General features: G+C 48.7%; 1 protein-coding gene across 1 annotated transcript in view; it reads left to right on the forward strand.

Annotated features, from left to right (window-relative positions):
• The window catches only part of AGTRAP (angiotensin II receptor associated protein), a 25,210-nt gene extending 11,784 nt beyond the window's left edge, over window positions 1–13,426 (forward strand). Inside the window, exons 2-5 of the mRNA XM_015419884.1 lie at window positions 8,389–8,423; window positions 9,242–9,350; window positions 11,148–11,346; window positions 12,735–13,426. Of these exons, the coding sequence (XP_015275370.1) occupies window positions 8,389–8,423; window positions 9,242–9,350; window positions 11,148–11,346; window positions 12,735–12,847 (456 nt within the window). The 3' untranslated portion in view covers window positions 12,848–13,426. The remainder of the gene's footprint in view (window positions 1–8,388; window positions 8,424–9,241; window positions 9,351–11,147; window positions 11,347–12,734) is intronic.
• The last annotated feature ends 30 nt before the right edge of the window (window positions 13,427–13,456 follow it).

The raw sequence follows: 13,456 nt of genomic DNA on the forward strand, positions 1-13,456 counted from the left end.
CAACCTCGAGTGACTCTCTTGTGACCTCTGTCCTGAAGAAAAAACTCTTCTTTTCCCCATGGAGCTTCCTGACATGTTTTGCCACTGTTCTTTCCACACCCCATTGTTTTTGCATCATCGAAACTGTTTTGAAAACCTGGAATTTAGGAACCAGACTAAATGATGCGGAATTTGGTGGCTTGATTTCGATGATGCAAAAAAAGATATATATAGGGGGTTTGCTTAATTGTTGTTTCTCCAAAAGTCCAGTTTTCAGTTCTCTGAACTCAGGACATACCTGGTTTTCAGCACGTCTCTGTTGTTAACGATCTCAAAGCAGATGGCCATCAGCAAGGCAGACGGGATTCTCCTGCAGGGTTTCTTAAGTTTTACTGCTTCTTGGTTCTCAGTCTAAGCCAGGTTTCTTCTGTGTTTCATACTTTGTGGGTCTCAGAATAGAACAGGAGATCTAAAGTCAGATAGCTTTTATCAGAGCGGCTTAAATTTAACGGCTTTCCTTTCGTTCTTTCAAGCTCCTTTGAACCATAGATCTTAAGCAGTGGGCAAGGAGTCTTTATTTCTTTAAGGAAAATATGGTGGAGAGATACTTGGCCACTGCCAGTGTAGTCCCTGGATCACTGTCCACTAATCGACAGGGGACTATGTTGTAGTTTCATGGGGGACTATGAGAGTCAGTTCGGTGTAGTGGTTAAGAGCGCCGACTCTAATCTGGGAGAACCGGGTTTGATTCCCCACTCCTCCACATGCAGCTGCTGTTGTGACCTTGGGTCAGTCACAAGTTCTCTCAGAGCTGTTTCTCACAAGAAGAAGAAGAGATTGGATTTATTCCCCTTGCCCTTCACTCGGAGTCTCAGAGCGGCTTACAAACTCCTTTCCCTCCGCACAACAGACACCCTGTGAGGTAGGTGGGGCTGAGAGAGCTCTTTCCAGAACTGTCCTTGAGAGAACAGCTCTGACAGAACTATGGCTTGCCCAAGGTCATCCAGCAGCTGCGAGTGGAGGAGTGGGGAATCAAACCCGGTTCTTCCAGATTAGAGTCCGCACACTTAACCACTGCACCAAACTGGCAGTTCTTGAAAGAGCTCTCTCAGCCCCACCCACCTCACAGGGTGTCTGTTGGGGGAAGGGGAAGGGGAAGGTGTTTGTAAGCTGCTCTGAGGCGCCTTTGGGTAGTGAAGTGCTGGGTATAAATCCAATTTCTTCTTTTGGTACAGTAAAAGGTAATTTTGTTAACATAGGGGCAATCCGTAACTCATGATGGGAGTTGTAATAAGGACATTCCAATATTATACGGGACAGGGAGTCAACCTTTTTCAAATCACATTGGCAAAGTCTATCCCAATAAGGCAAATTACAATGTCTCCCATGGCTTTGACGTTTTGCAGAACTGTGCATGCTGCAGAGGGACGTATCAGTAGACTTGAGTGTTGGCAGTCTCAAAGCATCCCACAGTTCATCTGCTCTGGTAACAGCCGTGGGAATGCAGCATGCAGGCTTTTCTGGCTGCCATTGGCTTAGCTGCTGTGATGTCACAGAGGCTGAGGAAGGATCTCAGAGCCTTTCAGAATGAGCGTATATTGCCTAGAGATAGTTTTCAAATGATGCCTTATTGGTGCAGGTTGCTCGAACTGTTATAGGACTTCCTGGTGGAAGATCATGAACCAGGATCAGGTGACACCGACTGTTTAATTGAGGCCATCTTTCGGATTTGAGGGGGAGCTTGGTTCCTCCTTGGCTCCCCTTCATCCAGCAAGGGGAAAGAACGGCGGAATATGCAAGCTGATGGAACACCTTGGTGGTCTTCAGAGCAGACCGCTCCAGCAAGCGAGCCAAGGCACGACTCTTGTCCAATTGCTCACACACACCCCAACCCTAGATCTGGCATCTGTTTCTTTTTCCTAAGAGTTAAAGTAAAGGTAAAGGTTCCCTTGCTCACAAGCCAGTCGAATCTGACTCTAGGGTTGCGGTGCTCATCTCCGTTTCAAAGCCGAAGAGCCAGCGCTGTCTGAAGACGTTTCCGTGGTCACGTGGCCGGCATGACTAAACACCAAGGCGCACGGAACGCTATTACCTTCCCACTGAAGTGGTACCTATTTATCTACTTGCAATTTCTTGCTTTCGAACTGCTAGGTTGGCAGGAGCTGGAACTAGAGACGGGAGCTCACTCCGTCATGCGGCACACTCAGGTCTCGAACTGCTGAACTACCGACCTTCCACAGCCTGCAGTTCAGCGTCTTAACCACTTGAGCTACTGCAGCTCCTTCCTAAGCGTTACCACGTCACAACTTAAGACAAGGAGAAAGGGGAGTCCACGTCTTTGAAGCTGCTTGCCCACCCCCACCTTGAGCCTTGGGTTCAGGACTCTACGTCCCCCACCCTTTCCTGCCTTCTGGAGCTGGCTCCGCACTCCTGAAATGTAGCGGTCATTAGGAAACAGTCCTCAAATATCCATGTTGGGTTTCAGGAGGGGGAGAAATTTCAGAAGGCTGTGAGGAATTTGAACGCTCCCTGCTAGCACCGTCCATATTCCCAGAACTACCTTGCCCCTTAAAAAAAAAAGAGTAAAGGATTTATTAATGAAATATCTCTGTGTGCATATTAACTATTTGGGCATAAAGGTGTCAAACAGTTTGTTTGGCCCCCCTTCTGTCTCCCCCCCCCCACTTCGCTCCAATTTTCCTAGAAGCCCCCCCGGGAGCAATTAAAGTGTGCCGGATCTGGGGGGGTGTTTGCATCGGAGCAGGCAGTGTTAATTGTGTTGGGTCTTTAGAGGTTCTTGCAGCATTGGAGGAGGCGGATGGGAAGCGAATCTTAATTCACTGGGGTTTCCCTAATGAATGTTACATATGCACCAAGACTTCCTGCAGCCTTGGTGGCTAACATGATTAATATGCAATATATATAATATAATTAAGCCAGTCCTTTTTAAAAAGCTGTCAATGTAGATGATGAATGTGTTAAAATAAGAGAACTCCCCCCACCCTTCCCCAGTCTCTCTCAGGTCTTTATAAAGCAAATCCATTATGGGGCTTTTTCATACAAGGACTTTAGGAAACTGCCATTTCTCAGAGATACTTTTAGAAGAAGAAGAAGAAGAAGATTGGATTTATACCCTGCCCTTCACTTGGAGTCTCAGAGTGGCTTACAAGCTCCTTTCCCTTCCCCTCCCCTCCTCCCCACAACAGACACCCTGTGAGGTAAGTGGGGCTGAGAGAGCTCTTTCCAGAACTGCCCTTGAGAGAACAGCTCTTGTCAGAACTATGGCTTGGCCAAGGTCATCCAGCAGCTGCAAGCGGAGGAGTGGGGAATCAAACCCGGTTCTCCCAGATTAGAGTCCGCGCACTTAACCACTACACCAAACTGCTATTGGCCAGTTGCTTTGGATTTGGTTTTCAGAAAACATTATTTGGAAGGGTTTAAAAAAAAAAAGAAAGTGTAATCTACACACCAACTACACAGTTATCAGCAGAATTCTTTTTTTTTTTTGGTTAAAAACTTTTATTTTTTCCGGAAATAACAACATGTTCAACACATTTTTCATTTAACCAAAAAACCCTTATTCCCTCCTCCCTTCCCCCTCCAGTGGCTTCCCGCAATGCGTTCCCCCTTTTTACTTTCAGTATAACTCAAGATAACACAATTTGGTTCAATATTGTTCTAAACATAGTAAATTTTGTTTCACATTCCAGTTTTTCTCTAAGTATATTTTAAAGTCATTCCATTCTTCAAAGAATACTTGGTCTTCTTTATTATTCAGTTTTTTCGTAATTTTGTCCATTTCTGCCATGAACAGAACTTTATGTATCCACTCTTCTGTTTCTGGTATTTTCTCTTGTTTCCAGCATTGAGCATAAACCATTCTTGCTGCTGTTATTAAGTACCAAAGCATAGTCTTTTTTATTACATTTACTTCCTCCATTTTGAGCCCTAATAGTAAAACTTCAGGTGCCTTTTTAAAAGAGCATTTCAGAATTTTTTGCATTTCGCTGTGTATTTTAGTCCAAAAATCCACAGCTTTTTCACATGTCCACCACATATGATAAAATGACCCTTCATGTTTTTTACATTTCCAGCATTTACTAGACATATTTTGATTCATGTTTGCTATTTTCTTAGGCGTCATATACCACCTGTACATCATTTTATAACAGTTCTCTCTAACATTAGTATATGTCGATATCTTAATAGAATTTTTCCACAAATACTCCCATGAATCAATTGTCACCTCCTTATTCATATTAAGGGCCCATTTAAGCATTTGTTCTTTTACTGTCTCATCTTCTGTATACCATTTTAACAAAATTTTATACACACATGAAATCCTTTTTGCCCTCCACTCTCCCACACAGTTTCAATTTCATTTTTCTCCTCTCTAAAACCATATTTTCTCTTATCTGCTTTGAATACATCACAAATCTGCATATAACTCAACCAGACATATCTATAATGTATCAGTTATCAGCAGAATTCTGATAACTTATGCATGTCCTTGCCCCAGTGGGGGACAGCGTCCCCAAAAAACCATTTGAAGGATGTTGTGGTTGGGAAACTCTGTAGAAAAACCAGCCAACGGGTTCATGCCCAATGCAGCTTCTCACCAAGAGGCAGGGTAAGGGTGACGTGACGTTCTCAGATGAGTGGCATTCTCAGTCTTGACCCACTTCTTGTGTTTTCACTTTGGTGTTTTATTTATTTCTGGTGAATGCCGTAGTGATTTTGTTTTTTGGGCGGCACCGCATGAGGAAGGAGGAAGAGAAACAGGATTGGGGCCATGCATTGGGGTGCTTGCGAAATCCCTGTGCCTAAAGCACCTCTTTGTGGGAACCGGCTTGCACTTGAGCATTGCACTTGTAGGAGATACCTGTGCGGATCTGTGTGCGCATCCCCAGAGTGGTTCCGCACGGCCGTTTTGCAGCAGTGTGGAAAAGTCCCTCTGGAATAAACACAGCCAGTGTTCCCTCTAAGCCAAGTTGGTGCAAGCTAGCTCACAATTTTTTAGCCTCCGGCTCACACAGTTTTGCCTTTGCTCCGGAAGGAGGGCTCCAGAGCAAACTAATTGATGCAGCAGCCAAATGGCTCGCTCACAACTTCATTGCCCGTAGGTCACAAAGTAGAATTTTTGCTCATGAGACTCCACAGCTGAGAGGGAGCACTGAATACAGCATGGATGGAAGTTCCCCAGATGGAGCGGCCGTCTCCCACTGGGGCAAGGACATGCATAAGCTGCATACAGGTGGAGGTCGGGGCAGAACATGGTTTGGTATCACTGTGCCCTCAGTGATACCAGAGATGCCCACAGGCTCAAAAAGGTTGGGGACCCCTGGTCTGTAGCCACTCCGTGTGTCTTGGCAGGACTCTACCATTTTGCATTGTCCTTTGGTTGAAGAAGGGCATACCCAGGTCAGGCTGGTGTTTCGAGAGCATTGCCAGCAAGCAAACAGAATGTGGAACGAATGTCTCGGCCTTTTCCATTCAGGCCTTTTCCATTTGCCAAACGGGTGTATGTATGTGTTTGCATTCCGTAAGGTGGCTGTTGTTCAAATTAAACAAACAAACAAAAGTAAACCTGTTAATTGTATATGTTTCCTTTGGTTAAACTTCCTTTGTTTGCACAGACAGTCAGTTTTTGCAAGAAAAACGTCATTATTTTCACTATATGCATACAGCTGGCCTCATCCTGCTGGAAGGCACTTATGGACTTGCAAATATTTACATGTTTAACTGTCGGTCTGATTGGAAAAGATGCAGTCAAGAGGCCTTGGGCTTGTGTGATTAATTGTCTAAACAGTAGGCAGGAGTCTTGTGACACCTGAACCCTTCGCAAGATTTTACTCTGGAGTCAGTTTAAAGGAAGCCAAAGCCGGCCTTCAGTTTACAAGGCTATTCACAATAGGACATTTTGGAGGTCATGAATTCATAGGGTTGCCATAGGTCAAAAGCGACTTCACTGCACTTAACAAGGTAAAGGTCCCCTTGCTCGAAAGCCAGTCGAGTCCGACTCTAGGGTTGCGGTGCTCATCTCTGTTTCCAAGCCAAAGAGCTAGCGCTGTCCAAAGATATTTCCGTGGTCATGTGGCCAGCATGACTAAACACCAAGGCGCACAGAACGCTGTTACCTTCCCACCGAAGTGGTACCTCTTTATCTACTTGCAATTTCTTGCTTTCAAACTGCTAGGTTGGCAGGAGCTAGAACTAGAGATGGGAGCTCACTCCATCATGCGGCAACCTGGGTCTCGAACTGCTGAACGACCGACCTTCCACAGCCTGCAGTTCAGCGTCTTAACCACTTGAGCCACCGCAGCTCCTTAACCGCAGCACTTAATAAACACACATTCATACTTTTGGGGGGACCGGAGCTCAGTCCTTCTGCAGAAGTGAACTCCACTCCGCCAAAGTTTATGCGGCAATAAAAGTTTGTTAGTCAAAAAGGTGCCTGAAGAGCCTTCCTTTATATTTGCCACAACAGCCTTCAGGCAGCTACTCCTCTGGAATTATTGTCTAGCTCTAAAGAATATAGATCCGGATGGGTTGCCCAGTCTGGCGTAGTGGTTAAGTGTGCGGACTCTAATCTGGGAGAACCGGGGTTGATTCCCCACTCCTCCACTTGCACCTGCTGGATGACCTTGGGCAAGCCATAGTTCTGACAAGAGCTGTCCTTTAAAAAGAGCCGTTTCTGTCAGAGCTCTCTCAGCCCCACCTACCTCACAGGGTGTCTGTGGTGGGGAGGGGAGGGGAAGGGAAAGGAGTTTGTAAGCTGCTCTAAGACTTCTTTGGGTAGTGAAGGGCGGGATATAAATCCAGTCTCCTTCTCCTCCTCCTGAAGCAACAGTACAAAGCTGGAGTCGAGTGGCACTGTTGAGACTAACCAAGTTTAATTCAGCACATGAAAGCTTCTACCAGAATTAAACTTTGTTGGTCTTAAAGGTGCCACTGGACTCAAACACTGTCACATCTGCTTGCTAACTCTTCTGTTTGTATCGGGGGCATAGCCCGAAAATTTTGGTTGGTGGGGCATGGGGAAATCCGGGAGGTGGGGGGCAATTTTATGTTATTTTAATTTTGGGGGGGGTGCATTTTAAAAAACTTGTTTATTTTTCGGCCCGGAAAAAAAGAAAATGAGACTGAAGCTTCCCTGACTGTGCCCAGGGTCATTTTGGAAACCCCATGTGCACCTTACATTTTTAAAAATATTCCTTTGAGGGGAAATCCGGGAGGTGGGGGGCAATTTTATGTTATTTTAATTTTGGGGGGGGTGCATTTTAAAAAACTTGTTTATTTTTCGGCCCGGAAAAAAAGAAAATGAGACTGAAGCTTCCCTGACTGTGCCCAGGGTCATTTTGGAAACCCCATGTCCATCTTACATTTCTTTCTTTAAAAAAAAAAAATCGGGATCTTTTCGATTTTTTTGTCTCTGGGGTGGTGCTCATCTGTGGGTGGGGGGCATTGCCCCCAAATGCCCCCTTTAGCTACAGGCCTGATTTGCATGCTGACTTGCTACAGTTCACAGATCTTACCAACTGCTTTAGTCCAGTACTTATTGGCCAGTTCCTTATTCCTCTTGACTCTAACTAGCCCTTCTTGGCAACTAATTCCCCCTATATGTAAGGCTAGATCGAGACAAGTGTGCATGCAGATGAAAACTCATACCCAGAATTGGTCTTAAAGGCGTCACTGGACTCAGATGTAGTTCTAAACAATATAGTTCTGTTTCCTTCTTCCACAGAGCTCAGGGTGGCATAGACAGTTCTTTCCATCTCCATTTTATTGTTATAACAGTCCTGCAAAGTAGACTAGACAGACAATGGTTGGCTCCGGTGGGATTTGTTTTTGGGTCTCCCCAGGGGTCATTTCCTGCAGGAGCGCACAGGAGTGGAGCTCCGGCAGTAAGGAGCCCAGGGGGCGGGCACATGCAACAAGCCCCACCCCCTGCTCCCAGCAGCCCTCAGTCAGAGCAAGAAGCAGCCAGGTAAGTTGCAGAGCCTCCCCCCGGCCCAAAACAGTCCAGTGGCACTTTTAAGACCACGTTTTATTCAGGTACAAGCTCTCCCTCCTCTGCGAGGACAAATGTGCACGTTCATCCCCCCCCCCCCCCAATAGCTAGCAATCCAAAACAGTCCAGTGGAGCCTGAGCGGTGGGTGTTGCCTTCGGACACACTTCCGGTGATGTGGCTTATGCAAATAAGTTATGCTAATGAGTTATGCTAATGAGCTCCTGCACCTCTTTTTCTGCGAAATGACCCCTGGGTCTCCCTAATCTGGCCCACTACATCACCCTGCCTCTCAGTTCCCTTTTCTGTCTTCTCCCCCTCCTGTAAGTTCCTAGGGGCAGAGACCTCATCCTTTTTTTTTTGTCTTTCACCGTATACCTTGACCTCTTTCTATTTGCAGGCCATCGTCCTGGTGCATTGGCTTCTCACGACATGGTGAGTAACTTCGGCAACGTTCTTCCTTTGCGATAGCAGCGGGGAGGTTGTGGGGACAGGAGTTGTGCGCAGGTGTGACAAGTGTGATGAGTGACCGTAAGAACAAGGGCATGCAACAACTGTAGGTTTTGCCAACGGCAAGGCCCGAGATGGGAAGAAAAACGTACAGGAGAAATGCTTTAGCTGTTGAGGGTAATCTCTGGGTTGTGAAACTAGTCGTACCACAAGGAATGGCAAGGGGCTGGGGGGGGGGGAGATCTCAGAGCGCCGGCCAGCACATGGGAGGGGATGCTAAAGGGAAGTTGGCCAAGTGACTCTTCCAGCTTGCTGACAAAACCTGTCAGTCAAGAAACTCCCAAGTAGGCTCCCTTTTCTGTTCTGTTTGGCTCCTCTAAGGAAGGGGTGGGGGTGGAGAATAGCTGATGGTGTGTTCAACTTAGATCATAGAATCATAGAGTGGGATGGGACCTCCTGGGTCATCTAGTCCAGCCCCCTGCACAATGCAGGGAATTCACAAATACCTTCCCCCTCCACACCTGCAGTGGCTGCTGTTCCACGCCCAGAAGATGACCAAAAAAAACCCCTCCAGGATCTCCAGCCAAATTGGCCTGGAGAAAAATGGCTTCCTGGCCCCAAAGTGGTGATTGGCATTCCCCCGGGCATGTAAGAAAGGGCCACGAGAACGAAGCCCTTCCGGCCCTCCCTTCTCGTGATCTGCCTAAGTTCTTACGTAACTACATTTACGTGACTTCAGGTGTCTTCGAAATGGCATAAACTAACTTGTATTTCTCCCCCACCCCCCCAAATCTCCCAATCAGGGGCTGCATGGAGTGGTTACCCTCCTCCTACGCCTGGGGGAACTTCACCATTCTGGCCGTGGGGGTCTGGGCCGTGGCCCAGCGGGATTCTGTCGACGCCATCCTCATGGTTTGTTCCAGGAACTTTTATTTTCCCTTTCAGCCTCATTTCTGTGAGTTGCATCACCCAAGACTCTGCACGGCCAGTTCAAACCCTCATGACAAAACTCCCCCCCCCCCTCCTAACTTCTGTGGCTTCCTGATTCTTACCCCCGCCACACCCCAAACCATGGAAGCACCCTTGTCTGTCCTTGCCCTCTCTTCGGGCAGCGCAAGAGGCCTTCCGTCCCCGTGACTGGTCTAAGGACCGTAACACTGGACTGAACAAGGACTGAGCCTTCCTTCCCTAGGTCTTATATGACAATTTCGGCACCCAATGCACTCTCTCCTTCACAGAAGCTGGACTGTTTATGAATATTCTGTTGCACACAGTTGTCGGGGGATGAGGGGGTCAGCCAAATAGCCACACACCCAGCTGGTGACAGCCAATGCGCCCTCTAAGCTGTGGAGTCTTATGAGCAAAAATTCTACTTTGTGAGCTACTGGCATTAAAGTTGTGAGTGAGCGATTTGGCTGCTGCGTAAATTAGTTTGCTCTGGAGCCCTCCTTCCTGAGTTGAGACAAAAATGTGTGAGCTGGAGTTTGGTGTAGTGGTTAAGTGTGCGGACTCTAATCTGGGAGAACCGGGTTTGATTCCCCACTCCTCCACTTGCACCTGCTGGTGTGACCTTGGGTCAGTCACAAGCTCTGGCACAGCTGTTCCTGAAAGAGCAGTTTGTGTCAGAGTTCTCTCAGCCCCACCCACCTCACAGGGTGTCTGTTGTGGGGAGGGGAAGGGGTTTGTAAGCCGCTCTGAGACTCCAAGTGAAGGGCGGGGTATAAATCCAATCTCTTCTTCTTCTAAAAAACTGTGAGCTAGCTCACATTAACTCAGCTTAGAGGGAACACTGATGGTTACCCCTTGGAGAGTGGAAGCCCCAGGAGAGAGGTTGGCTTTCCCCTACCATCCCCAAACCCCCTTCCCCCCCCCCCATCATGGAAAGTTATGGGCAGGGGTCATTTCGTAGAAAAAGAGGTGCAGGGGCTCATTAGCATAACTCATTAACATAACTTATTTGCATATGCCACACCCCCTGGCATCACTGGAAGTGTGACAGAAGGCAACACCCACCGCTCAGGCTCCACTGAACTGTTTTGGAATTGCTAGCTATTGCGGGGGGGGGGACGTGCAGATCTGTCCTCGCAGAGGAGGGAGAGCTTGTACCTGAACAAAACTTGGTCTTAAAGGTGCCACTGGACTGTTTTGGACTGGGGGGAGGGCTCTGCAACTTACCTGGCTGCTTCTTGCTCTGACTGAGGGCTGCTGGGAGCGGGGGGTGGGGCTTGTTGCATGTGCCCGCCCCTGGGCTCTTTACTGCCGGAGCTCCGCTCCTGTGCACTCCTGCAGGAAATGACCCCTGGTTATGGGAGAGAGAGAGAGATTGGCTTCCCCACCACCATCACCGTGCCTTCTTTCTTTCTCTTTCCTTCCCCAGTCCCCCCTCCCATCAGCAGGAGGCTGGGGAAGGAAAGGGAAGCTGCCCTACCGTTTCTGGTCAGTTTCACTGGAGAAGGAGCAGCTGTTAGGTTTAACAGCTAATGGGAGGGGAGTGAAACTGACCAGAAGCCGCAGGGCAGCTTTCCTCCCCATCCCCAGCGCTCAGCTTCCCCCCCTTAATTACATTAAATATCATGCAGATTTTAATGGATTGATATGCCAAGGTGTCTTTAGGTTGGCTGTGCTAATAAGAATACTGAAAATTACTGAGGTGGGGAGTTCCGCCGACTAACAGCTTGTGCTCTTTGGGGCTGTCTCTCCCCCCTCCAGTTCCTCACCGGCCTGCTCCTGACCATCCTCACGGACATCGTGCACATCAGCCTGTTTTACCCAGCCCTGATCTCGCTGTCGGATGCTCTGCGCTTCAGCACCGGCATGGCCATCTTCAACCTCCTCCTGAAGCCGCTGTCCTGCTTCTTCGCCTACCAGATGTACCGAGAGCGTGGGGGAGAATACGCCTTCAATTTAGGTGGGCCTCTGGCGCCTGGTACAGTCCCGCCCTGTCCACATCCACCTCCATCGTGCCCGGCGCTAGGGCTCCCTTTCCTGAGTCACTGCTAGCTTCTTCAGATACAACTAGAAAGCTCGTTGTTGTTCAGTCGCACAGTCAAGTCCGACTCTCCGCGACCCCATGGACCACATCACGCCAGGCCCTCCTCTCTTCCGCCATCCTCCGGAGTTTGCTTAACTTCATGTTTGTTGCATCTATGACACTGTCTAATCATCTCTGCCGTCCCCGTCTTCTTTGACCTTCAGTCTTTCCCAGCATCAGGGTCTTCTCCTCCAGTGAGGGCTCCCTTCTCATTTGGTAGCCAAAGTATTGGACCTTCAGTTTCATTATCTGGCCTTCCAGGGAACAGTCAGGGTTGATTTCCTTTCGGATTGTCTGATTCGATCTCCTTGCAGTCCAAGGGACTCTCAAGAGTCTTCTCCAGCACCCTAATTCAAAAGAAAAGCTCCTACCCAGCCACAAATTTTGTTAGTCTTGAAGGTGCTCCTGGACTTGCTCTTTTCTGCAGCTACTAATCTTGATTTTCCTCCATGGAGGTTGCTATGGCTGTCTAAAGAAGGGGCTACAATTCTCTCCTAAAACTACAATACCCAGCATTCCTTAAGGATACCCTACCCCCCCACTGCCCTGCTGCCAGCTTCTTAATCCCCCCCATAGATTTCAAGGTTCCTTTCCAAGTCACCAGTCATTCATGCCATGCAGGATTTCCTGCAAGGGCACTGGGGAAAAAAAGGGATGCAAGTAAAAAGCCTACGGAGAAATCAAGAAGGATCTAGATCCATAGCAGCTGAGCCGGGGAGCAGTTTACAGTCAAGAGGACGTAGCAGGATTCTTTAAAAGTGGCACGACACCCCTCCCCCTCTGATCCCTGGAGGATGAGGCCGTGCCCTTCACAGGAACAGAAAGCTGTCGCTGTCTTCAGGGAGGGGGTTTCAAGAGAGTTCAGACCAAGACTTCCATTATACACCTGGGAGCACGTGCAGAGGACTTTTCCCTCCCTGCTTCCCGTAGCACACACATCGCTCTCCCACTCCCTTGAACCCAGGGTCCTTTTATGTTAACAATGGGCTTCCTTTGACCACTGAAAGGAGGCAGTTGAATACTTAAAATGTGACCATGACAGGGGACCTTCAGTTATCTGTCTCACCTTCGTTCCTTGGTGTTGCATGTCAGAACGGAAAAGTGAAGCACAAATTTTCTAAGATATATGGTTCCATTGCACCCAGAATACTGCACCGGGGACTGGAGGCTCATCCTGTCTCAGCTACGGACACGAAATGTGTCTGGTTGCCCCCTTCTGCATCCAAACCTATGGCTTTACCCCTGTCTTCTCCTTCTCCATATAGGTTTCCTCGGCGTGGGGCAGGATCAGAGCTCGTACCAGTCCATTGACCATGCAGATCCGCCGCGGCCCTTTCCGGATGTGTCCACCAAGGTGGCTCCACCACGGCCCTACTGAGACGGTCTCCTTTGCTGGGTCTTCTGCCCTCGACTTGCTGCATCTGGGAATAAACTTTCACACCCCCTCTGTTGTTTCGCCACTAAAGGAAGTACGGTCACTGGGAGGGCAGAAAACTGGACCATCTGCCAATTTCCCAACATTTCCTTTCTCTTCTCGGGAGCGTTGGGAGGGGGAGGGGGTTCGGATTGTCCGGGATTTCCTGCTGCATATCCTGAGCCGCAGCCCGCCTCGAAGGAAGCGCATGGCTCTTCCCGTGTGCAGCTGCAAGCGCCACCTCTGTGCCCCCCTGCCGTGGGGTAGCCAGGGTTGCTACAGCTGCATTTTTGCCAACCAGGGCTAGTCTAAGGGAGAGATCCCATGTAGCTGTCTGAACAGATCCTGAGAAAGCAGGCGATCACCCTTGCTAGGAGGTGGAGCTGCCAGAGACTTGCAGTCCCAGTGAGAACGGGACCCCAGGGATTGGTCAAAGCCACATTCACCTGTTTTTTGGAGTTGAAGGGACAGTCCCCCCCACACACACACACCTGGTGCCTAACTCTGTGCCACTTTGGGATCATGAATTTTGCATCTCCTAATGCCTGTTGGGGCGGGGGGGGGGGGGGGGGG

Source organism: Gekko japonicus, unplaced genomic scaffold (assembly GCF_001447785.1).
Source record: "Gekko japonicus isolate JY-2015 unplaced genomic scaffold, Gekko_japonicus_V1.1 scaffold3202, whole genome shotgun sequence".
NCBI classification, from domain to species: domain Eukaryota; kingdom Metazoa; phylum Chordata; class Lepidosauria; order Squamata; family Gekkonidae; genus Gekko; species Gekko japonicus.